Genomic DNA, 25,592 nt, shown 5'->3' with positions numbered 1-25,592 from the left:
GGCCCAGCTAAAGATAACTAATAGTTATAGTAAGAAACAAAAATAGACAGAATTCACCTTAGAAAATAAATTAATCTATAAAAGCTTTAATATCAGAATATATACAAAAGACAAACTTGTATATACTCAACTCTAGTTCAGGGAAAAGATCACTTTCTCTTCTGCCACATTCTTTCTAGGAACAGTTACAAGGAACCTGGAAATTCTAGTAATCAATTAGATTTAACTATTCTACAATGATTGCTTTTAAGTATCTTGGGTATGTACCTGTGTACTCAAGATCTGTAATATTTAATTTAAATATTAAATACACAAGGAGTATACCTTACCATTCTGTAAAACCTGGGGTTAAATTATCCTTTGGAATGTCAATCAATACCTTGAATAAAGAAAAAGTTAAAACTTTAATGTAGTCTATGAATCAATTAATAATTGTGGAGTAACTCCAAAATGCATTCACAAAATTTCTTTTGAGCAACCAGCTAGTGTGATTTATCTGAGAGGAATATCAAGATGAATATGCAATCAATAAAGTTGAAGCTTAAAATTAATAACAATACCGAAGACTGTTGCTATTTTGCAGTTAAATGAAGCATTTGATACGCTATTGAACAATAGGTAAATGTATATGGAATCATGTAGAACACATAGGTCTTAAAGTGGATACAAGAAAAATCTTGAGTTCCAACTCCTATTCACTGACCCTATCAATAAATGAGTGCAGGAACACTGATTTCTTCCACATTGTAAGCAAATTATTGTGTTGTCAAGAGTCTGCTGGCATTTGTTGAACCACTTAAATTTTGAGAGAGACAGGAAGATGCCAAATGGACAAAAAAAATCAAATTTTTCAATCTTTTGTAAATCTCTGTTTAATACAATGCAGTAATTGAAAAAGATGTGACACGAGCCCATTTGGCCTACAGCATACAAATTAAGAACTACCTTTAGGGTTAATACACATCCAAGTCCTCCATCTGCAGGCTGCAGCATAAGTTATCCTGTTACTAAAATGTGATTAGGGTTACTGCCTCTCTAAAGTGGTGGGGTGATGGTCTCAGTTCCAGCAGCTGTCACAAGGGCAATGTACAGTGTGGCCAATGTGCTGATCATATATGAAAGATCTGATGTAGAGGGCCTTTCTCATCACTAATTAAGCATGGTCTTGGTGCTTGTTAGAAAGCTTAGGTGATGAGCAATTCTGCCAAATTACTATTCAGGTAATCATTTCACAGAATCCAGTGCTCTGATGATTTTTTTTTCCCTAATTGATTCATGATCAAAGGTGCTCTTATGGATAAAGTTTTCAACCAGGTACAGATGGTGTGGATTGGTACAACTAAAGGGAATGTTCAGGGACAAAATGGCCAGACTCATCCTTTGCAATGCTGGGGCCACATAGAATTTCAACACAGTATTTGCATTCCCAGGATCTACACACAGCTCAATGCAGCCACACACAAAAGGTAGGAGAATGAGAGCTACATTGGGTACACTTTTTTTTCCCTTTTCTCTGAGGGTTTATACGATGAGGCTCTGCAAACTCCCTCCAGAAGCAGAAAAGGTCTTGGGTGATTGCTACAGTGCAGTTGAGGGTACTTGCGCCAGTTACAGCAACAAAGCATCTTGTACCTGACAACCAGGTTCCTTCCAGTGATTGTTAGTGAGTACTATTGCTTGGCTAATAAAGAAAAACACCTTGCCTGTTTTTGAAAGTACTGTGCTACAACCTATATAGATCAGTGGACATATACTCCAAGGTCCTTCTGTCCCTCTTAACTACTCAATATTACTGAACATATTTTTTGGAGTTTTACTTTATCATGACACTGATTGTACTGGTGCTTCTGGGAGATGTCATTACGTATTTGTCTTGTTACTTGTCAGATCAGATTTTACAAAATTACAATTAGTAATGTAACATTTGTAGTGAACATCTGCTTATGTCATGCTGAGGACTTAAGCTGAGTGCATTCAAATTCCATTTTCCAAATTCCTCATAAACAGAAATCACTCTTACCTTTCCAAGTTCCTTCCTCTCATGGGATCGAAATGACCGGTTGTTTTTTACAGCAACATCTAATTTTCGTTTAGGAATTTCCTCCAATGAAACTGAAAATTCAAATCTGAGACAGGCAGAACATTATTGTAATGTTGATACTCTCTTAAGTTCAGCTATCAATTTAACAAGCAATTTCTTAGGAAGATCATACTTTTTGTGTGCATGTTGGCAGGATAGGTTGAAAAGGGGGCCAGTCACATGACCAATGCCTATATTAACATCTTTCTAAAAGTCAATTGATGTAGCCTTGCATGCCACATTGTTACGAGTTTTTTTATTTTTATTGAATTACAAAGATTATTGTCTATTACTGAGAATAACACCTCTGGCAATGAAGTCCCTACCGCAGATTAGACCAAATCCCATGGTTTTGAAACCAGGAACAAGATGTATTTATGCCAGCATTTTGCGCAACACACTTACTTTTCATCATATTGTGGATCTACAGTCTTCTTCTTGACTTGTGTTCTTCTCCGGCCTGACCAGCTCTTGTCAGGAAGAAGGTAAAGTCTGACATATGGATCTGATCCATCATTTGAACAGGGTATTAGGCTTCTGTGCCAAAAATATTAATGGTATTAAATGAAATATAAAACTCCAACTATTACCTTGGGTACCTTGGAAATAATAACTTAGCTATTTCATAACCATTAAATCTACTCTTTAGCTCATATTATGCTGCAAACTTGCAAAAGAGAAACCTTCACTTGTGTGGTAAATGTCACTTAAATGAAAAGAAGTAGGCCATTCAGTCATTTGAACCCATTCTATAGTTCTGTTAGGTGATGATATATTTAACCCGCCTTTGATTCATAATATAAAAATCTTGTCAATCTCAAATCATGAACACTTTATTTGACCCAACATCCACAACTTTTTGGAGGAGTTTTAGATTTCCACCAATCTTTGTGAAAACAGTGCTTTTTGATTTTAAGATTCTTCTCCTTTGTACTGAATATTTCACTGAAGGAAACTGTTCCAGGTGCCTGCTGTTTAGAAACCCTGAATCATTTAAACATCTCCTAGTTTGTCAGGCTCTATTGCAGAGAAAATTCAATGCTTCAGTCACTGTAAATCAACAGAAAATATGTAAAATGCCAAACATATCTGTATAATTAGGGATTTAGGAATAATTTAACTATTACCATTTCATCGGAAGTCTGCACTTGATTTTCAGCTACAGGTGACAAGAAACTGTCAAGAAAGAAAATATCCAGAAAAAAAACTATTGCATAAACAAAAATGAAGCAAGACGTGATTAAAATCATCTTAAGGGGTTTGAAGAGGTACTTGATCTGGATGGGTCCTGGGTCTTTTATGCACTCATATTTTATGGGAGTGGTTTGTATTGTGACAAATTCTACTCACTATGAGATTTGGCATAGGTGCTTTAAACAACAAATTTGAATACTTGTTCAATAGTGGATGCCTGTAATGTGTCTCTCCCCAATTCTATATTAACTGTCTTAAAAATCAAGCCTTAATCAGAAGATGGTCATTCAATTATTTTCTGATTCATTTGCTTTTTAGGACATGCACGTTTGCCATTGATCTTGCTATTAACGTTACAGTGCAGCAAATTTCACAAATAAAATTATTGCCCATAAGGAAAATTACCTGCAACAGTGAACAATTACAATCAGAGAGTGACGTGGAGTGGAATAACGTACAGTCAGCTGGATTTTGCCCAGAGATTCCTCAGTCAGGGCTGTGCCACTGGAAGAAATTAAACATTTTCTTATCTACCTTCTCTAAGTGGATTTCAGAGTCTTGAAATCATATATCATACTTGAAACACTATAAAGCTTCATATTTACAAGATATAGTTCAAAAGTTATTCTACAAATTGTCTCAGATCATAATTAACAGTGCAACTAAAGGAAACAACGTTTTGAGTAAGGAATTATTCTCTGCTTTATATTCCCAAATTAGACTTAAATTTTACGCTATGTTAAAAATGTGCATCTAACAAAAAAAAATCATCGAAATTTGGTATTTAGAAGATTTGTAAACTCAAAGAGAAGGTACAATTTGTGAAACATTGATTATTGTCCCAGGATAAATCAGACAGGAAATTTTGCCCTTAGTCCTGGCAATCTCTTCGAGGTCAGGTAGATTTTCCTTCACTGCCAGAAAATGGTGTATAATATACACACACTTGTAAGGGCATATCAAGGTTGCCCAAATTTGTAAAATCCAGCAAAGTCACCCAAGGGGTAGATTTGGTGAATATGGAATGTCACATAATTTACCCTAAACAATAGAGCACTTCCTTTGTTGGTCTTTATCAAAAATCCCGAAAGTCATCCTATATCAGGAAGATGGTCAACCAAGTATCCCTCAGTTACCCATATGTCAGGTGGACACATGACCCAGACCATAGACCCAACCTCAGTAGTCCCCATCTCTATGTATGGCTGTTGATTTGTAAATAGATTAGAATTATTTCTAAAGCAATGTATACTGTTATGTGTACTGGAGTTTTTTTTAAATTAACTTTTTTGCTGTAAAACGTGATGCTTTCGCCACAAGTAATAGGATGTGATAATCCTGTTGTAGGTGAATCAATTAATTCCAGATGTACCTGAACTAAACTGCTCAGCTGATAGCTTCTGGATATTGAGAACTCAAGTGTTGGTTTATTAGTTTCTTCAAGCAAGTAATGGAGACAGTCAGAAGTTGATATTCTCAATTTACCTCTTGTCCAAAATGTTTAAAAGAATTAGACTTATGAAAGGAGGAATAAATAACATTACCGGGGATAATCATAATACCTTCTCATTTGTTTACAAAAAAAAACATTGTGCTTGCTTATTAGGACACAGGAGGCCATTCAACTCATCAGATCCATGCTGCCTTGCAGCATAGGCGTCCCTACAATCCTAATTCCCCTTACTTCCCTGTAATCCAGCAATTTACTCTCTCTCAATTGTCTATCAACTCCCCATTTAATGTTTTGCCCCACTTACCTATACTAAGGGCTAATTTACAGTAGCTAATTACCCTAACCTGGTTTGCTGTCAGATGAAGTCAAGGCTACGAGTAGTCTAAAAGGCCAATATCCCAACTGACAAAAAAAGGAATCTTGTTGAGCAGATGGCTTCTCCACTAAAAGTTCTAAAACTCAGCAATAAAGAACTTAAGTCACGAACCCACAGTCTTATCATCTACATCTGGGAAGGGGAGGATATACATAGGAATCTTACAGATGCCATAAATGCAAGGAAGTAGACACACCTTACTATGGTAACCATGAAGGGTTTTCTCTGCTGTTTGCCATGGGAAAAGTCCTCAACTGCTTCCTCCCAGCTGCTGCCAAATTGTAGTGTGAATTCCGTCTATCTAAGAGGTACAGTGGACATGATCTTCACCATGTGACAACTCCAGGAAGAAGTATCAGCCAGTATACAAAGCCTTTTCCAATCTCACTAAAGCCTTTGACTCCATCAATCAGGAACTATGGAATACCTCATCAAATTCAGCTGCTCACAGAAATTCGACCTTTGCTCCATGACAGCAAGCATACTATGATGTTAACCAGTGTGTCTACAACACAGCCAATCTCAATACAGACTGGAATTAAACAATAATCCACCAGTATCACCAATGTTGCCTCTGCAAAACCCTCCAAATTCACAAGAAGGATGAACAGACAAATATCAGTGTTCACTCCCAGGCCAATATCCCCAACATTGAGACCCTAACTGTCTACCCAATAACAGATTTCTGAATGAAACATCCTATTCTGAGCTCTTTTATGGAAAAAGAGTTCGAGGCAAACAGAGGAAAAGATTCAAGGGTGGGATCAAAGCCTTGAAGAAATGTATCAACCCACTGACTCTTGGGAATTACTGGCTGACATCAGTTCGAACTGGAGGAACAATGGCATTGAGAACAGAGTCCATGTAACAAGAGCAAACAGAAGTATTGGTGATAGAAGGAGATCATCACCTCAGAAACCACCCACCCACCTTGTCAGGCATCACCCATCGCATCTGTGAAAGAGTCTGGTTTCAGACACTTTGCAACCCATAAAATCTGACAGGAAGCAAGTTATCTTTAATCCTGAGGGACTGTCTATTGAGAAGAATATGCTTTAATTGAGAGATAATAGGCAAAAAAACTCATGGGAGCTTATAGATTTTTGTGATAATTGGTAATAGATTTTAGCCTGTCGTAACCATAATCCACTATAGGAATTGTTCAATGGCTTTTGCAGTCAAATGGTAATCTTTGTTGCAGTAACAATTCCAGCTTAGCCAGTTCTAGATTTGTATTACTAATTAAATGATAAGTAACAAAGCAGAATGAACTTCATAATTCAGAGTATTTAAAAATGCTAATATATACAAAAAGCCTTACTTTTGCAGTTGAACATCACCATCTTGAAGATTAACAATGGAACTGGCAGGTTTAAGTATAGCACTGGATTTCTCTCTTTCTGTGGCCTCTGAGGCACTGGATTGTGTTGCAGTTGTTTGCAGTTCTGGTATAATTTCATCAGTATCATTAGACTGTTTATTATTTTCTATTCTCTCCATCTGGTCACACGCTGTGCCATCATCAAACATCTTTGGAACATTTGGTGTTCTCAGCGTTGAAGGAGGAGTGTTGGGTTTGTTTCCAGTTTTCCTTTTCCTCACCGAAATAGGACATTTTTTCAGGGCATTCAGACCTGTGTAGACACTGTCTGGATCTGGTTCCTCATTGATTAGAACCTGTGTGTATTTCAAATAGAACAAACATCAACAAGCAACTCACAGCCATAAGTCTTTGAATTTACAGTATGTATCTTCCTAACAACGTAACACTTATTTTCCTCATATGATTGATTACCCCAGCAGCTCAGAGATAAATCCACCACATGGTGGGATATGATAATTATTGGGGAAGTAATCAGGTTCAGTCTCATATCTGCAGCATTATCCAGTTTTATCTAGTTAACAGTATGAGACCATTGTAATGCATTTTAGTCAACTACCTCTTTCAGAAAAGAGAGGGAGAAAGTGTCAGGCAGGATTTCCTGCCTTTGACTGCTAACTCACTATTTCTGCTGGAAATGTTTTACACAGGAAGGTGTGAAGCTATTCCCATGTTCAATACCGACCTCTGTGCTGTGTGTGGAGTTACATGTTCTCCCCACAATTACATGGGTTTCCCTGGGTGCTTGGGTTTCCTCCCACATCCCACAGATATGCATGTAGGGAGGTTAATTGGCCACTGTAAATTGCGCCGGGTATGGGTGAGGTTAATGGGAATGTAAAGAGAATAGGTTACAGGGAAAATTTGTGGGGAATGGTATTGCTCTATAAACCGGCATTGACTCAATGAGCTGAAATAGCTTCCTATATTGGAAGGAAATATGGAAATACTGTGAGATACTGCATGAGAAGCACAAAGAAAATTGCACTTTTAGCAGAAGCAATGTATATCATATTTATGACTGTGAATCAGGTAATTACAATATATACTTGAATAACAAACAAAAAAGCAAATTACTGGAGGAACTCAGTGGGTCAGGCAGCATCTGTGGAGGGATATGGACAGTCGACACTTTGGGTCGAGACCCTTCATCTTGATTGAAAGATAGAGGGGGAGACACCCAGTATATAAAAGGTGAGTGGAAGGGGTGGAGCAAGGGCTGGCAGATGACAGGTGGATCCGGGTGAGGAGGGGTGATGGGCAGGTAGAGGAGGGAAGAATGGAAATAGCGACAGAGGCTGGAGGTGGTAGGTGGCTGCAACAAGAGGCTGCAGATGATGGAATCCGTAGGAAAGGAAGGTGGTGCATGGAATCAAATAAGGGAGGTGAGGTGGGCAGATGGGAACAGTACAGAGAGGGGACCTGTTGGAAGGAGTGTGTGGGTGATGGGCAGATGGAGTGAGTGTAGATGGGGAAAGAAACAGGGTGATAGGGGGCCGGTGTTGGGGTGGGAGTAGGAGGAACTGGGTAGATCAGGGAGGAGAAAGAAAAGGGACAGAGGGGGAGCAAGTTACCAGAAATTGGAGAATTCAATGTTCATGCTGTCCGGTTGTAGACTACCCAGGCAGAATAAGAGATGCTCTTCCTCTAGTTTGTATTTAACTTCACCCTGGCAGTGGAGGAGGAAGGAGATCAGGCATATTGGTGGCAAGAATAGAGAAGGAAATTAAAATGGAAGCTCCAGACAGCCATGGTGGACAGAGCACAGGTGCTCAAAGAGGTCCCCTAGTCTGTGCTTGGTCACAATGATGTAGAGGAGGCCACACTGACAGCACCAGAGGCAATAAACAATGCTGGAGGAGGTGCATGTGAATCTCCGCCTCAACTGGAATGGCTGTTCGGGGCCCTGGATGGCAGCGCGGGAGGATGTGTAGGGATAGGTGTAACACCTCCTGCAGTTACTACACTTGAATAACATTTAACTGGTGCTGTTCCCCAAAATTATACTGAGGATCACTGGAACAGTAAACGAGGCAGAGGACTGTGGGAGGAAAATGGAGATTTTAATTGATCAGCCATTGAAGTCATAATTACAGATGAATAGAGGTGCCATGAAAAGCAATCAGCTAATCTCTCAATTTACCTCACAGAATCTGCTATCCTTGCCTTCTGCCCCACTATGCTTCAGATTCAAATGAATCATCCCCGTCCCGGCCCCCCCCCCCCAATAATGATGTTATCATCAAATACACTTTCTCCTCTCCACTTTCAACATTCCAAAGGGATCGTTCCCTTCCAACATTTTACTCTTTTCTCTTAAGTCACCACTGACTCGAACCTTTCTGTGCAACCACAAGGGCTACCATCTATCATTTTACCTCCTCCCCTTCCACCATTCAAAAACCCATGCACACTTTCTGGATGAAAAAAAAGATTTTTGATTTATTGATGGAATATGGATATTGTTGGCAAAGTTGGCAATTATCACTCATCACTAATTTCTCTTGAATGGAATGGCTTGCTCGGCCATTTCTAAGTGCAGCTGCCACAGTGCTATAGTTCTGGAGAAACATATATGCCAGTTTAGAGAAGGTCAACGGATTGCTCTCCAAAGCATATTAGTGAAGTAGATGAGTTTTCTTTGATAAGCCAGAGATTTTATGGTCAGTATGTACATCTTTCCATTTAGTACTCTGTATTTACTGCTCACAAAGTGCTCTCAAGTTGGTGAGAATTTTGCTCCAAGTGAGGATAGACATTTTAATAAATTGAATGCAATTATATAACATTCTTACCCAGGTATTAAATTATTTAACATAGAATACACTGAAATGTAGCAAGAATGAATTAGGAATTTAATTGGGGGGGGGGCCTCTTGTTAATTACAAATTTTACAGTAAGTCTATGTAGTTAAATAATTATAACATGCTGGATGAAAACCTCCACTTGGAGAGACAGGAGTGGGTTGTAAGTTGGTAAGACTATTCAACAGAAATGATTATCCAGTTTCTTCATTTTTGCACAGATTTCTATATGTTTGACAAAGCCTGTTCAACAAACATTTAACATTAAAATTGATTTGAATTACACCTGTCGTGCACAAGTATACCTTTCAGAATTGTTGCAGTATAAATGTTGATACTTGTGGTGGCACAGTGGTGTGGCCAGTAGAGTTGCTGCATCACAGCTCCAGTAACCTGGGTTCAATCCTGACTTCCAGTGGAATTTGCATGATCTCCCTGTGCATTTGCTCTGGGTGCTCCAGCTTCCTCCCACATCTCAAAAACATGCAGGTGGTAAATTAATTGGTTACTGTAAATTGCCCCTTGTGTTTAGTGGTAAAATCTGGTGTGGAATTGATTTTAACATGGGGAGAATAAAATAGGTTAGGTCTAATGCAAAATGGTTGCTTGACAGTCAGTGTGCACTCAGTGGCTGAAGGTCCCATTTCCACGCTGTCCCTTTCTATGACTCCATTATCATTATAGAAATAACCATCTTCAATAAAGGACTTTTCTTGTTGGTAGGTCTACCTGTTGTTTGCTTTACTGAGCAGCAACATTAAAGGCATTACAGACATTATCGAACTCATGTAAAATGAAAACATATATCCAGACCAAATAAAAGCAGAATGCCTTAAAATAATATTAATCTCTTTGGTACAGTTGTCTTACCCGAAGAACCAGCTTCAACTTTATTAGGCTGCTGGGACCTGAATGGTCGAGTGGAAACCTTTGGTCGAGGGTCATATCAGTTGCTTTCAACAAATGGTAGAAAGGAACAGTCAAGATCCCAAGGGCACATTCTCGGTCTTTGTCTTTGATCTTCTCAAAACAAATTATACAAGTAGTTCACAAAATATACAATATAAAACTGAACATTTAATTCTTCCATTCCAAACATAAAAAATAATTTAGTATGTACCTACCCAAAAGTAGCCAATACCCTCTAATTCCTGAAAGTATGGTTTTTTATAGTTCATACTTTTGTAAATCACTCCCTTAAGAAAGATTTGGAGAAAGAATTTTTAATTCTGAGAGAAAAGAAAACAGAAGGTTGTGTTCGGTTCTGGTTGCTTCATTATAGGAAGGATGTGGAAGCTTTAGGGAGGGTGCAGAGATTTACCAGGATGCTACCTGGATTGGAGATCATGTCTTATGAGGATAGGCTGAGTGAGCTACGGCTTTTCTCTTTGGAGAGGAGGAGGATGAGAGGTGACTTGATAGTTGTGTACAAGACGATAAAAGGCATGGATCGAGTGGACAGTCAGAGACTTTTTCCCAGGGCGAAAATGGCTAACATGAGGGGGCATAACTTTAAGGTGTTTGGAGGAAGATACAAGGGGGATGTCAGAGTTAAGTTCTTGTTACACAGAGAGTGGTGGGTGCATGGAACACACTGCCTGCAGAGGTTGTGGGGGCAGATGCATTAGGGACATTTAAGATACTCTTAGATAGACACATGAATGATAGAGAAATGGAGGGCTATGTGGGAGGGAAGGGTTAGATAGATATTAGATCAAGATAAAATGTCAGCACAACATTGTGGGCTGAAGGACCTGTACTGTGCTGTAACGTTCTATGTTAATAAGATGATCAAAGGCAATGCTGCCAACTGGGTTACTGGTATCAGTCAACAGTTCGGGTCTCAACCCAAGACATTTACTGTCCATTTCTCTCCAATAGATGCTGCCTGACCCACTGAGTTCCTCCAGTATTTTGGGTGTTGCTCCAGATTCTAGCCTCTGCAGTCTCTGGTCTCCATACTGGTATCAGTGCTGTTCTAATAGTTTGGAAATGACTACATTGCTGAAACAAAGATGTCAATTATTTAGGACTGGAAAAGGTGGTAGGGTCCCAATCTCCTCCTGGCTCGATTTTCAAGTGACTTACTTATCTCCTTGTTCAATGGGACTGGTTTCTGGTTTTCCTTGAGACACTGCCAATCTCACGGAGGACACAAGGTCCCAAATCAAAAGGATCCACATCCATTTCAGGCATGAGTCAAAGGTGCCTTCATTTTGTCCTTACCTAACATGGAGTCTTGGGTTCTTATGCCAGGACAGAATCATGGTTGAAGAGATCTTTGAAGTTACAAGTTGGTGCTGATTGCCTCTGTCATGGACAAGGTCTCTCAACATTCTTGGCTCTCAGTAGAATATGGCCTTGACAAGACTAAAGAATCCACACATTTCAAGGCAGTCAGTGAGCTGCTGGACCTCCTACCTTCTTTCCACTAACCCTTGCCTTCAGGTGCCTGTGGAACTGCTGCTTGAGGCAGGGTGGAGCTTCTAATCCAAGACCACTTTGCTTTTGTGGTTAGCTAGCTCCTGGTTCTCTTGGCCATTCTTGTCAATATAGTCAGGTTCTTTCTGGTAGGGAAGCCAGGAGACTCTTCACAAGTGCTAATTATTATGGACTTCAGGTCAGTTCAGATGCTGTTAACACTATGCAGGTCCTATTGGCTGGCAGTTGTCAAGTTGCCTTTGGGATGGTAACAGCTATCTTTGTGGGGTCCTTAAGAGCTTCAGCATTAATTCTCTTGTGGCAGAGTTCCTGTTCTGGAGCCAAGTTGATGGAGTTAACAGGGCAATTAGACGGTGGTCTATCCAACAATCGTTGGTACTTATTAAGGACACAGAGGCACTTTGAAGATTTCCTCAACTCCATTCCAAAGGAATCTATCAAGTCCAACCTTGTTGCCAAACCTGGCAAGACATCGAAAAGGCATTTTGCCAATTAAAAGTAAAGGCCTCAGGAGCAGAAGTTTGCTTGTAGGTGGTATTGCCGCTGAAGTTTTAACTCTTGGCACTGAAGGACTTCAGACACAAATTCGCAACCACATCTGGTAAGAAAAGGATATGCCAGTGGACCTCAGAGATGCTGTAAGTGACCATCTTCAAGAAAGGATACGTTCAATTGCTGTAACCACAGTTTATCATGCAGTAAGTCAGCTGCTCCCCAAATTGAAATCTGGTTTCCGTCCCTCTAGAGGCACCAAGGACGTGGCCTTCATTGTGCAACAACAACAAATGAAGTGCAGGGACTATCACCAACCCTCCATATGTGGCCTTTTCTGACCCAATTGAAGTATTTCATTCTACAATTGGGGAGGGACCTTGGCGCAGTCTCAAATCTGACTGCCCACGGAACCTAGTCTCTAATTTACATTTGCTTCATGCAAGCTGTCATCCTAACCACAGATCCAATCTTAGAGTATATTAGCACTGAGCAAGGCGGCATCACTGCCCCAACACCTCTCTTGCCACAATGCTTCACCTCACTTTACCCATGCATCCCACTGTTGTGGAATTAATCTCCAAGACCCATTGGAAACTCTTCAACTTCCTTGACCTCGACTCCAGAACCATGGTCACTCCAACTTCACTTGCAATATGCACATGTTCATAGACTGATCCCCAAGTCATTGTCAGCTCAATCACTGAAGAGATGATGAGTGTTAAATTCAATATTCACCAAACAAGGATTCTCTCCCAATCTGCTCTGGTTATACAACACTGTTCTCTGACAATGAAGATCCATAAAAAGGCCTTATAAAATAGGGACTACTTCCCATGTCTTGTAAGCCACCTCCCAGCAAAGGCAGACATTGATGATGAAATTCATCAGTGCTTTCAGTTGCACCAGTACAGTTGTTCATCATCCAAGGGAAAGAGCGTGTGAGGATCAAGACCTAAAACCTGACAAAAACCTGTTGTCTAGTAGATAGCAGTGATCTGTGCCTACCTGTACTCTGAGGCTTGGACTACCTACAAGCAGACACCTCACAGCACTGGGGAAAAACCACCCATGCCGTCTCTGCAAAATCCTCTATATCCACCAGCAGAACAACATCAGTGTCCTCTCCCAGGTCAGCATGGAGGCCTTAATTACACTTAACTGGCTCTGTTGAACAAGCCACATTATTTGCATATCTGAAGGCAGAGGCCCTAAACAAACTCTATTCTGAGCTCCATTACAAGGAGATAATTAGACGCACAGATGTCCTCAAAACCTCATTGAAAAGATACAACATCCCCAGTTTTGCCTGGTAGTCCTTGGCCCTCGACATCTCAAAGAGAAGCACAAGGAACTCTGGGAGCACATAGAAGGCCAGCGTAAAGAGCAGAAGGAACGGCCACCTCCCAAACCACTCCCCTGCCCTCCCTGCCAATCACTGCCTTCCCTACCCGTAGCAAAACCTGCACAGTCTCACATTGGTTTCACCAGCCATCTCAGAAGTGAAGTGGAAGCAAGTCAGCCTCAATTCTGAGAGACTGCCTCAGAATATCTAATAAAACAAAAAAAAAATTCATGTTTCAGAATCTTCTGAAGTTACTTTTACAATCTATACCACATGGTTTGGTTTGGAAAATGAGCCTGAATCTAATAGTTATTTTCTTGTTCCACACCGATTACAAACAATAGCTTTATGTAATAAATTATATATTACCTCTATGTTTAGACCCTCAGAATGAACATTTTTGATGAAGAAAGTAAATGCTTGTTCCCAGACCGGTGCACTAGTATTGTAGCAAATCTGTAAATTCAAAATCGTGTGCTGGTTAGACTGTCTCTCTCAATAATGAATAATTTTAAAAATTAGTTATTTGATTTACTTAAATTGCTGGCAAGAACCTCTCACTGGCAAGGATTCCTTTCCTATGAAGAAGTCATTAATTGGGTTTACAGTTAAACAACTACAAATCTTTGAAAGGATCTAGCTTTAATAGCTTAATAAATAAATAACTTACCTGCCATTACAATTTCAACATTTTTTTTAACCTGGCTTTTCTCAGCAAGTTTGCACCACCATTGCAGTTTTTCTTATTTCATTTCCCTACTTTCTCTATCACGTTGATAAACTGCTCTTAGCAGTGATTGTAATGCTGCTTTTGAGAATTATACAATGACTTTAAACCATGCAGCACTATACAATAAACTGAATTTTGAATGAGAAAAATAAATTACCTTTTGGCAAATTGGACAGGCCCCAAGATGCAACCTTAATACACAGCAATAAGTGTTTAACCAACAGGTCTGCCAATTTCCAGATGGCTGCTTCTGTTTGTGTACTGGATTTTCCAGCAAAATTCTCAAGTACGACTGCCCGCAGAAATTCATCTCCATCTTTCATCTACTGCGTCACCCAAGACATAATCTTAACCAACGGGCCTGTAACCCAATCAAGAAGCTCCTGCCCAACCTTTGGCAGAATCTGCCAATCCCATAATGAGCCTTATCGGCCACCTCAGAACCCACAGATGGAGTAGAAGCAAGTCATCCTCAACATAAAAGACTGATTTTCCACAGCAGTCAACCCAATTGTACAAGGTATTCAGTCATACAATGGATTTCAAGTGTTCTGCTGGTGATGCTCAGACTAAAAAAAAGAGTAGGACATCTTTGTAAGACCAGGAAGAATAGAGATGCTGAATCAGTTGTTTTCCCACTCGAGGCCTGAACTGGGATCTCCCTTTTCAATTGCCATTCAACTCATTGAGGGTACTGGCTTATTTTCTGCCCTATTTTCTGCCCTTTTCACAACCAGTTAACAGCAATTTCCACCAAATCTTTCTTTCACATATGGTCCACCATAAACTCAAGGAATCGCATCACATCTTCCATCTGAGCACATTGTAGCCTGCAGGATTTCATACTGAACAACAATTTTAGGACATCTGCTTGTTTTGTTCTCTCTCTCCACAGATTTGGCTATACCTTTCTGTTTCAATTTCTTTCCTTTTTCCTCTTCTGATTCTAACTGCTGGCTGTTTAAGTAATTATCATCTTGACAACTTTGTTTGTACCCTATCACACACATTCTCTCCATCCCTCTCCCACTCTGCAACTTAAAACACACCCATTCACTCACTTTTCCAGTTCCGATGAAGGGCCACTAACTTGAAATGCCAACTCTGTTTCTTTCCTCACGGATGCTGCTCAACCTGCTAAGTTCTTCCAGCAATTTCTATTTTTGCAGCAGCAGAATGATTAGGTACCTATGGCTTCTCATCACTGATTTTGGCCAGGCAATGTGGGTCATCGGGCAGAAGATCACATCCACCTTCTCTGATATTTACTTATTACGACACAGAAGGATGCCACTTGGCCTGTCAGGTTCATGTTAGCTCCCAATAAATTAATCCCATCAGTCTCACCTCACCACCACCCCCTTTAGTTCTTTGTAGCTATGCAAAATATTCTCACTTATATGCCCATCAATTCATTGTTTCATTTTCCATTTGCCTACTGTAGTTAATTAGTCTACCAGCACATATAGATATAAAATAGGAACAGATGTAGGCCATTCAACCATTGAAGATGTTCTGTCATTTAATAAGATTGTGGCTGATCATTTATCTCAATTCCATGTTCCTACTCTCTCCCAATACCCATCTCTGCAAGTCTATGGAACGTGCAAGTAAAATGAAGCACCTGACAGGAATGTGTGTGGTCATGGGGAGAACTTACAAACTCCACACAGAGAACAGACACTGTCAGGATCGAACCTGGTTCCCTGGAGCTGTGAGACAGCAGTACTAACGGCTGACCCACTGGGCTGGCTACGGAAAAGTAATTCTTCTGTAAAGTTTCACTGTAACTAAAAGAACGTTGAGAAATTGAACTCATTTACATTTTCGTTTATGACTTTTTAAATAAACAGTCCTGAAAATAGATATCTTGTACCTTACTTTCTTGCTTGACATTTTCAACTTCAAGCTGAACAGAACAGCTAGGTTCCAGGTTTGTCTTCTTTATTGACTGTGAATGGAATGAAAGCATAATCCTCACCAACAGCATGCTAACACGTTTGTATCAACAATGTTGATTAATTTTCAATGTCCATGTTTATATCTGAATTGAGCATGACTATCACAGTGACAAAAAGCATAATAGGACTTCTGCAATCTGTTCTTTGAAACCATGATCAAATTATATACCACTTAACAACTCTCTACCCCCTATACAAATTAGAATGTGATATGACAGATAGACTCACTCTCCTCAAGAACATTGGACTGGTTAACTTGACTGCAATTGGATCTATAAGACAGTGACTTTAAAAATTAACAATGACTAAGATTTTAAGATTTTTTTTAAGATATCTTTATTAGTCACATGTACATTGAAACACACAGTGAAATGCATCTTTTGCATAGAGTGTTCTAGGGGGCAGTCCACAAGTGTCACCACACTTCCAGTGCCAACATAGCATGCCCACAACTTCTTAACCCGTACATCTTTGGAGTGTGGGAGGAAACCAGAGCACCCGGAGGAAACCCACGCAGACACGGGGAGAACGTACAAACTCCTTACAGACAGCGGCTGGAATTGAACCGGGGTCACTGGTGCTGTAATAGCGTTACGCTAACCGCTACACTACCGTGACTAACCACTATTAGTGATAAACTCATAAGAAATAGATTTCTTTCAGCATTATTGTTTTTGACTTTTATAACCTTAGGTGGTAACACCATTAATTTTTGTTGCCTGAAGTAACGAAAAGCACTTGTTCACTGAATGACAACACATACTATACTCCCATAATTCTAATTTTATTGATTTTCCAAGTTCACCAAAACTGGTTGGCCTGACTACAATGACCCTAGAGGTTTGGACAGGCAAGCTGGACCAACATTTCCAACAAGAGTCCTTTCCTCTAATCTGAAGGACTATTAGCACATGAGAAGTTGTCTGGGGGACGTTGGCCTGAAGCATGGTTTGCTGAGGAACAAAATATTCTGCAAGGCAGAAGCTCTTAAAAGATTGTGGCCCATCATTCAAGGTGCAGGTGCTGGATAAGAAGAGTGGCACAGGTATAGCAGGGAAACGGTCATAGAGTCAGAGTGATCCAGCACGGAAACAGCCTTTACCACTTTCTCTGGCAGCTTGTTCCATATACCCATAACCCTCTGGGAAAAACTTGCCCCTCAGCTCCCTTTTAAATCTTTCCCCTCTCACCTTAAATCTATGTCCTCTAGTTTTAGACTCCCCTACATTGTGGAAAAAGATTGTGATCATCCATCTTATCTACAGCCCTCATGATTTTATACATCTCTAAAAGGTCACCCCTCATCCTCCTAAGCTCGAGGGGAAAGAAGCCCCAGCCTATCTAGTCTCTCCTTGTAAGTCAAGCTCCCAAGTCCTGGTAACATCCTCATGAATATTTTCTGCACCTTTTCCAGCTTAATGTCATCCTTTCTATAGCTGGGCAACCAGAAGTGTGCACAATACTTCAAGTATGGTTTTACTAATGACTTGTATACTTGCAACATGATGCCCCAACTCCTGTACTCAATGTCCTGACTGACGAAGACAAACGTGCCAACCATCTTCTTCACTACTCTGTCTACCTAAGTGGCCACTTACAGGGAACTATGTACCTGTATCCTTAGGTACAGGCTGGAGCCCACTGACCAGAATCAGCTGCATTGGGGCAAGTTAGCAACAAAAGCAATGCGCTTACTTAGATCTGTGCCTTCAGTAAACACGGAGAAGTGTCCTGTAGTTTTGCAGAACCAGGAGAGGAGAGAAGAGGAGGGAAATATGGGGTTGGACTCATGAGTGTATCCCTGGAACCATTTCAGCTATGAAATGGGAAAGATCAAAGATCTAACAGCTTTGGGGATGGTGCACTGGGGCTAGTGTAGTAGTGTTGGTTTGTAAGTTTCTAATCAATCTCTGCATTGAATACCAAGTTTTGAACTCGAAATGATTATGTCTAGCAGTTAATGTAATACTATAAAATTACCTTGATATATTTTGCTTTGTTCTTTTTCTTCATACTGTATTCATTGTTCGTATATTCAAACTGATTTCTCTTCAAGAAAAGAAAGTTTCATTATTCAACATACAAGGAAATAAAAAGTTCCTAGTTAGAATATACTTCTTAACAATATACAACAGAGCAGAGCAAACCCACTGACTCATCCCAAGTGACAGGATTCTGAACTCCAGAGTAAATTGAAGAGATTAACTATTCCTGGATAATCTGAAAATAATAAAGGTGTTCATCATTCTTTTAAAATATTCTTTTGTAATACATACATACATACATATATACAGGGAGATATACATACATGCACACACATATATATACGCACACACATATATATACACACACACATACATTATTTATATCTATATCTGTCTATATATATATATATCTGTCTATATATATATATATATATATATATATCTATATCTGTCTATATATATATATATATATATATCTATATCTGTCTATATATATATATATATCTATATACACACACACACACATATATATAAAAATATACACACACACGCGCTGTATATATTTCTTTTATATTCTTGGATATATTTGCAATTATATATAGATTTACTTACAGGTAGATGATATGCACTATCCAGATAAACAACCAGCACTGCATTTGATTTGTTTGGGAGAATCTGCTTCATAGCAATATCCTATTGAAAACAAGATTTTTCCACTTGACATTAATCAAAAGTTATATTCCACTAACATGCAAGATTGTAAATGTGTACATTGGCATTGTTCAATTTTGATTCGATATTTCAAATTTCGTATTTTAATTACTTAGCATTTACTTAAAATGCAACAACAAATTTATTTATTTGTATATAGATCAGGGATTGATGTTTTGATACTAGGGTGAGAGCTCTTCTCCAAGCTCAAATGAAATAATATCATAAATACATGTATAAGTATGTTCAGCAGGTCTCTAAGTTATTTTTAGTTATGAATTGTAGTACATGGTGTATTAGAAGACAGGAGTGCGACCAAGTAAGTGTGACAGGAAAAGTATTATAAATACTTAATATTACTTAAATACTTAAGTATTATAAATACTTTTTAAAAGAAGTATTATAAAGTATTATGGATGCGCTATTTACACATTACTTCATAATGTTTGACACAAGAGATTGCAGATGCTGGAATCAGGAGCAACACACAAAAGGCTGGAGGAACTCAGCAGGTCAGGCAGCATCTATGGCGGGAAATGGACAGTCGACATTTCGGGTCAAGACCCTTCATTAGGGCTTTATAATATTTTATGATTTTCGAACAGAGCAGATAAAATGAAATTTGCCATGGCAATTTAGATCCATGCTATTAAAAACATACCACAGATTCATTTTCTTGATCAGTGTGCAAGGACAGCCATTCAAGTTTTAGATGTACTTTTCCATGGTCCACATCGCTCAGAGGAAACCACTGTTCAAAAGACAAGGAACATTTATGTGAGTTTAAGGCAGTGATAGTAGAAAACAGTCTTATAGAACCAAGAGCAAATAACAAGTTGCTGAAGGAATTCAGCGGGTGGAGCAGTATCTGTGGTGGGGGAGGAATTATCGATGTTTTGGGTCAAGACCCCGCATTCAGATTACAGTATCTGCAGTCTCTTGATTAAACCAAGAGAGTGCATGTACTGAATCTCTATTAAATATAGACTAGTCTTCATCCATGAGAACAATCATTTGTAAGGAAAATATCATACAGTACAGTAATTTATCTTGGCTAGCACATTGCTTTTGTTTTGAAAAACTGCACTTTGAATAATTGCAATAAAAAATTCTTACTTCTACTCCTCCGATGAAACATTAACTGCTTATTTGCCCTTGTTTGACCATAAAAATGAGATTTCTACCTCTTGCAAAGTGCAGAAAATTTAGCACAATTGGTTCTCAAAAGAAAGTGAAACCTTGTATAATTCTATTTATTTACTCATGATCATCATATGAGTTTCACTGGGAATTGTTTTCAAACTCCTTCTATCAGAACCTGATGGAATGGCCACTCTCTGTTATGGATCAACCAGTCGCTGTGTATTCTCTATCTAAACCAAAACATCAAGATTGTCGTTACTGGAGTCCTTACCTCTTCCACAAGTCTGTCTTTCATGACTTCACCAAGATCTATAACAAGGCTGTAAATCAAAATATAAAATAAATTACTATAGTCCAGAGTATATACATTGATTGATGTGTCTATGGTTTGAATTGGTGGAAATAACAACAGCCCAAAGCATCTTTAAGCGTATACTAATAAGCGCTCAATGTGGGGATAAATGCATCAGCCACCACAGTGCTCATGTAGTTTCTACAGTGGCTTCCTGACTACTACCTATTAACACATTTACTATCAGTGTGGATGGATATCGGGTTAAAATTAAAATGCTGACATCAGATAAAAGCATTTTGTGTGGATAGATGTCAGGATAATATTACTGCAAGAGAACTTGAGTGTAATTTCCCTCATACCCAAATAGTGTTTTGACATTCACTTTCAAGGTTCATACATGAAGAGTAGGTGGAAAATTTCCTCAAAAACAATGCAGTATTCTTCAGGATTCTCAGAGAAAGGTGACTGGTAGAGATGATGGAGAGGAGACACTGATGGTACAACAGATGTCAGGACATCTGGGAAATTTCCACCAAGGCCATAAATTAGAATGCCTCTGCAAATTATTAAGTCACCATTGTCAGGAGCTGCAGAAGATAAACTGTGATATTGTGAAATATTATGATTACACCTGACCTTCCCAGAAAGTCATCTTTATCTGGGTCTTCATCAAAAAGTTCCATTTCCAAATCTTGTCCAAAGGCCTCATGAACTACAGCCTAAAAATAAAAAGGTGAAAGAATTATGGGCCATCCCTCCTACTCAAGGAGTTTTTGTGTTCAGAATTCCAAGAGTTAAAGTAAAAATTAAGAACATCAAAACATGCCAACATGTTGCTGGGAAGAGGGATGGTAAATGAAGGGCAGTTGTAAATTTTAGAAAAATAAACTTACCTCATAAATTTCATACCATTCAGGATTTAAATTTCCTTTGATAGTTTTGCTGCGAAAAGTCTGTGTCCCAACTCGAATAATAGCATATGGATCAGACTTCCCTGGGACCATACCCATTAGGTATGTGTCTTTCCTTATTAAATTAGCAGCTTTGTTTAGATATATTCTCACAACACCCTGTAAAACAAAAAGGAGACTTCCAATGTCATGACATACAAATACAAATTATTTTTCTCCTTGCCACAATGCGACAAATGTTCAAATCCAATTCTTGTCCATCCCTGACGTTGTTGCAAATAGACCCAGTAGGCCCTTGAACATCAATAATTCTTCCTTCATTTTGAAAACCAAAACTAAAATTCACATTCTATCCTTGTTACTGTTACTCTAGAGTTCTTGTAGTAATTTAAACGATATAGATTCCACATCTGAAGAATCATTCAGAAGCAATAACATAGGACATTTTTTGAAATAAACATCCTTGAGTGGTAGCACTTAAATGTCAGTACAATAGATCTTCAATAATCCACTGTCCCATCGATCTGACATCCAGGAGGTTTGGCAGCTGGTTCACCACCAGTTTCCCCACAATCCCTTTAAACTCACCAGGATTCTGACCCCATGCTCCTTTTAAACTCACTGGGACCCTATTCCTTTTAAACTTACCAAAGCCCTGTTTCCCATTCTCCCTTTTAAATTCACCTGGTTCACTGAAAAATTTATTAAACTACCATGTGTCATCTAAAAATAAAGTGAAACTAAAGTTTGTTGGTGTATTAATGAAAGTCATATCCAAATTGGCCAGAGTCCCCAGGGTGCTGGATTATTGGAGGAGTTTTACTGTATTTCAAAGTTACATTTTAATCAAGGTTTTGAAGTGTAGGACACTTGTAACTATTCTATCCCATTCAACTACTTATAAATGCAGAAGTTTTTGAAATATTACAATTGTATTTGATTAGAATATAGTTTGTACAATTTAGCTAAGGGAAAGTATGTTGCAAATCCTTGCACTGTTGATACAGAGTTTCTTCACTCTTTGTGAAAAATTAGTGTGCTGAACTTATAAGTACCTTAGAGGTGACCCAAGAAGTTGACTCCTGTTATTTCCAATTGTGAAACAACTGAAGAGTTAAATCAATCAAAACTATTATGAGATGTTGGAAACCACAATAAAGATATTTTTAGCTCATTGACCAACATTTACATTAGTCTCAGAATACAATCTGCAGGCATATACAGACATGCTTTCAAAAATATTCAGTCCTGCATATAGGAATGGGGGTGGTTGTATGGCTGGCCGATGTCACCTGACCCCGTAAAAACCAAAAAAAACATTATTTTAGATTCTTTTAAAGAAATCTTTCAAATATGCAGATTGTGAAAGTAGACAAGCAAACTCTATTCATGAAGTGCACTCATCAATATTAATTACCTTTAACTACTTACATGTGGTAAAGGAAATCTTAGCTGAGAAACACTGACTTGATCAATCAATGGGCAGGTGTACCTATTAGGCAATACCAGGTATGAAGCAATAGTGTCGAGAATCTTTGTGTCTGACAACCCACTGAAAGGAAGAGAAATAGCATAATAGCAAAGCCATTGACCAATGATGTACTCTACTTGTTTCTTTAAATATGCTTAAAAATGTTTATTTTTGTTGTTATTGTTTGGGTAAATGGTTATTACAAATAATATCTACCATTCATACCAAAATCTTAAGAAGAATATAACTGAAGTAAAAGCAGAAAATCCTGGAATTAAAAGATTTTGGTATTTAGAAAGAACAAAATGGTACAAATTCCATTCGTTAGAATGTTCTGATAAAATGACTAAACCCTTAATGTTATCTTCTCTCTTTTCATATGCTCAAAATTAGATTTATTATCACTGACTTATATGATGTGAAATTTGTTGTTTTGTAGCAGCAGTACAGTGTAAAGACACAAAATTACTATAAAATAAATGGTTTGAAACAAAAGGATATGCTAATAGATTTTACACCTATTTTCCAAGAATTCTTGCGTTATTTCAGTTATGCAATAAGGGGCAAGATTATCATCTGTAGCAACTGTCTGAACATGGACTGAGGAATATCACAGAATATCGCAAAGATGCCTGTGATTATCTAGGGCAATACTAGTCATTGTACAGTTGGTGGCTGCTAGAGTGAAATCTGATCACAGTAGGCTCTTTGCCAGTAGGGAGACAGGAAATTTTGCAATGCAGCCAGTCAAATCCTGCAGTAAATGGAAGAATATTTTTAAAGAACCAACATTATGGAGTACCAGGTGACACTAAAGAAGAATCTAAAGAAGCAATTGCATACATTTTCAATACCATTAAGTGGAATAATTACAAAGGAAGCCATCTCAAGGGGCCAATAAAACAAAAAGGATTTTCAGGCTATGAAATTATCACTTGAATTGGCCGTTGACTGACTTGTACCAGGGCAGAGCACCATTTAGTCTAGAAAAGTATTTTATATTATGTGGTTTTATTTCCTCAGAATTCATTTCAATATTTATTGATTTTAATACAAGTTTAGAACTGGCATTGAGATAACCCACTCCAGCTAATTTTGGAGCAAATCTGAAATATGCGCTTGCTTTATGTTTATCAGTCTCTTGCATTATCATGGCTGCTTTCCAAACTAAACAGATTTCTTTTGTTAAAACTGGATAAGTAATGAAGTGCTCTCACTGGATTCAAGGACAAAAGAATTTGGTATTATAGACAGCTTTTCATCATTTCAAGGCACTCCAAAGTATTTTTATAGCCAACAAATTTTTTCTTTGAGATGTATAAGAAATGCAATAGCCAATTTGCACATAACAGGAATCCATAAGTAGTAATGTGATAATGACCATTTTTTATTTGAATTGGAGAGAAGTCAGTTTGCTGTCTTTCGAACAGCATGTTGACTTGCTGCCCAATGCTACCTAATATCAAATTTCCTTATGATACATATGGAATCCATTCGGCCCATCAAGTCCAGGTCAGCTTTCAGAACAATCACATTCCCCCACATCCTACTCTGTCACATATACCCATTAACACCCCACTGATTCTCTTACCATCTCTTACCACCTACTCACAATCAGGGCAACTTACAGCAACCAATTAACTTGACAACCATTCCACCTTGGCATGTAGGAGGAAAGCAGAACACCCAGACAAAGCCCATATGGTCACAGGGAGAACATCAAATCGAACCCAGTCTCTGGAGCTGTGAGACAAATACACTACCAGTAGCAATATAATGCTGCGTGTTAATTTTGAAAAGGTGATGATTTTTGGGAAAAAAATTAAACTTATTATGTGGGTAGTTTGGAACAAAAATATCCCCAAAACAAAAAGATAAATGGCTAGGCCACTCCTCCACATTTAATCTTTCATCAAACACTCAAAGTCTTCAGTGCTTCTGAATAACCCTTGCATTGAAATGACTGAAATATTCAAAAGCTATTAAAAGAATAAAACAATTTTTTTGGACGTGTCAGAGTCTTAAAAAATATCAGACAGAGGCCTTTCATACTTTTGCTGTACTTTTCAAAATAAATTTTAAACTTAATCCTTTGACTGCACTATTTGGGATTGTTGGAGAAAAAGATATAACTTTGAAGGCTTCTGATTTACATATTCTGGCTTTTATTTCTCTTATAGCCAGGAGAGCTGTATTGCTTAAATGGAAGGAAGTTACTCCACCTACCCATGCTCAATGCTTATGGGATGTTATGTCATACTTGAATCTAGAGAAGATTCACTGTTCAGTTTAAATGCAGATATTGGCTGACACGGTTACGTTTTTAAAAGTTTTTCCTTGTTGCTTTTTCCATCTAACAGCTTCAGGTTTTGGTAGTGGGAGTAGATTTTTTTTATAATAAACTATTTCAATGTTTTCTTTCTTTATTAACTAACTACTATATGTGATTATTAATTTAGAGTATTGTAATCTAAGTACGATTTAATACAACATATTCAGTAGTATTTTTATTCTCTTTCTTGATGCATGTACTCTATTTTTTTTCATGGATTCAATAAAATATTGTAAAGAGAAAAGAATAAAACAATTCAAAAAAGTAATTTAACTAATACTTAACTGGAATCCCCCACAACATTTCCTCTCCATTGAAATTAATGGACCAGCTGTTCAACACACAGATTCCATAGTGTGCATGCATGTCCCAGAAAATTTGGTTTAAGGCTCTTGCCTAATTATCAAATAAAAGGATATTCCAAATTGATGAATAAATATTTCTCATTTTGGTCAGCTGGTGGCAGCATCCACCACCCTGCATCAG

The 25,592-nt window shown here is 38.3% G+C and overlaps 1 protein-coding gene across 2 annotated transcripts in view; it reads right to left on the bottom strand.

The window, feature by feature from the left end:
• The window catches only part of LOC127569934 (extended synaptotagmin-3-like), an 81,077-nt gene that overhangs the window by 1,166 nt on the left and 54,319 nt on the right, over positions 1-25,592 (bottom strand). The window contains exons 8-22 of one of the 2 annotated variants that reach the window (XM_052015017.1): positions 22,735-22,855; positions 21,286-21,462; positions 21,029-21,111; positions 20,369-20,417; positions 19,616-19,705; positions 18,856-18,936; positions 18,239-18,307; positions 16,174-16,248; positions 13,937-14,023; positions 10,159-10,308; positions 6,425-6,780; positions 3,680-3,778; positions 2,486-2,617; positions 2,021-2,126; positions 330-379 (exon numbers count right to left, since the gene is read on the bottom strand). In XM_052015017.1, coding sequence (XP_051870977.1) covers positions 330-379; positions 2,021-2,126; positions 2,486-2,617; positions 3,680-3,778; positions 6,425-6,780; positions 10,159-10,308; positions 13,937-14,023; positions 16,174-16,248; positions 18,239-18,307; positions 18,856-18,936; positions 19,616-19,705; positions 20,369-20,417; positions 21,029-21,111; positions 21,286-21,462; positions 22,735-22,855 — 1,725 coding nt within the window. The remainder of the gene's footprint in view (positions 1-329; positions 380-2,020; positions 2,127-2,485; positions 2,618-3,679; positions 3,779-6,424; positions 6,781-10,158; positions 10,309-13,936; positions 14,024-16,173; positions 16,249-18,238; positions 18,308-18,855; positions 18,937-19,615; positions 19,706-20,368; positions 20,418-21,028; positions 21,112-21,285; positions 21,463-22,734; positions 22,856-25,592) is intronic. The other variant, XM_052015025.1, reaches the window with a different exon arrangement.

Source organism: Pristis pectinata, chromosome 1, assembly GCF_009764475.1.
Source record: "Pristis pectinata isolate sPriPec2 chromosome 1, sPriPec2.1.pri, whole genome shotgun sequence".
Taxonomy (NCBI): domain Eukaryota; kingdom Metazoa; phylum Chordata; class Chondrichthyes; order Rhinopristiformes; family Pristidae; genus Pristis; species Pristis pectinata.
Note: the sequence above shows the minus strand (reverse complement) of the source record. Positions and strands in the feature narration are given on the sequence as shown.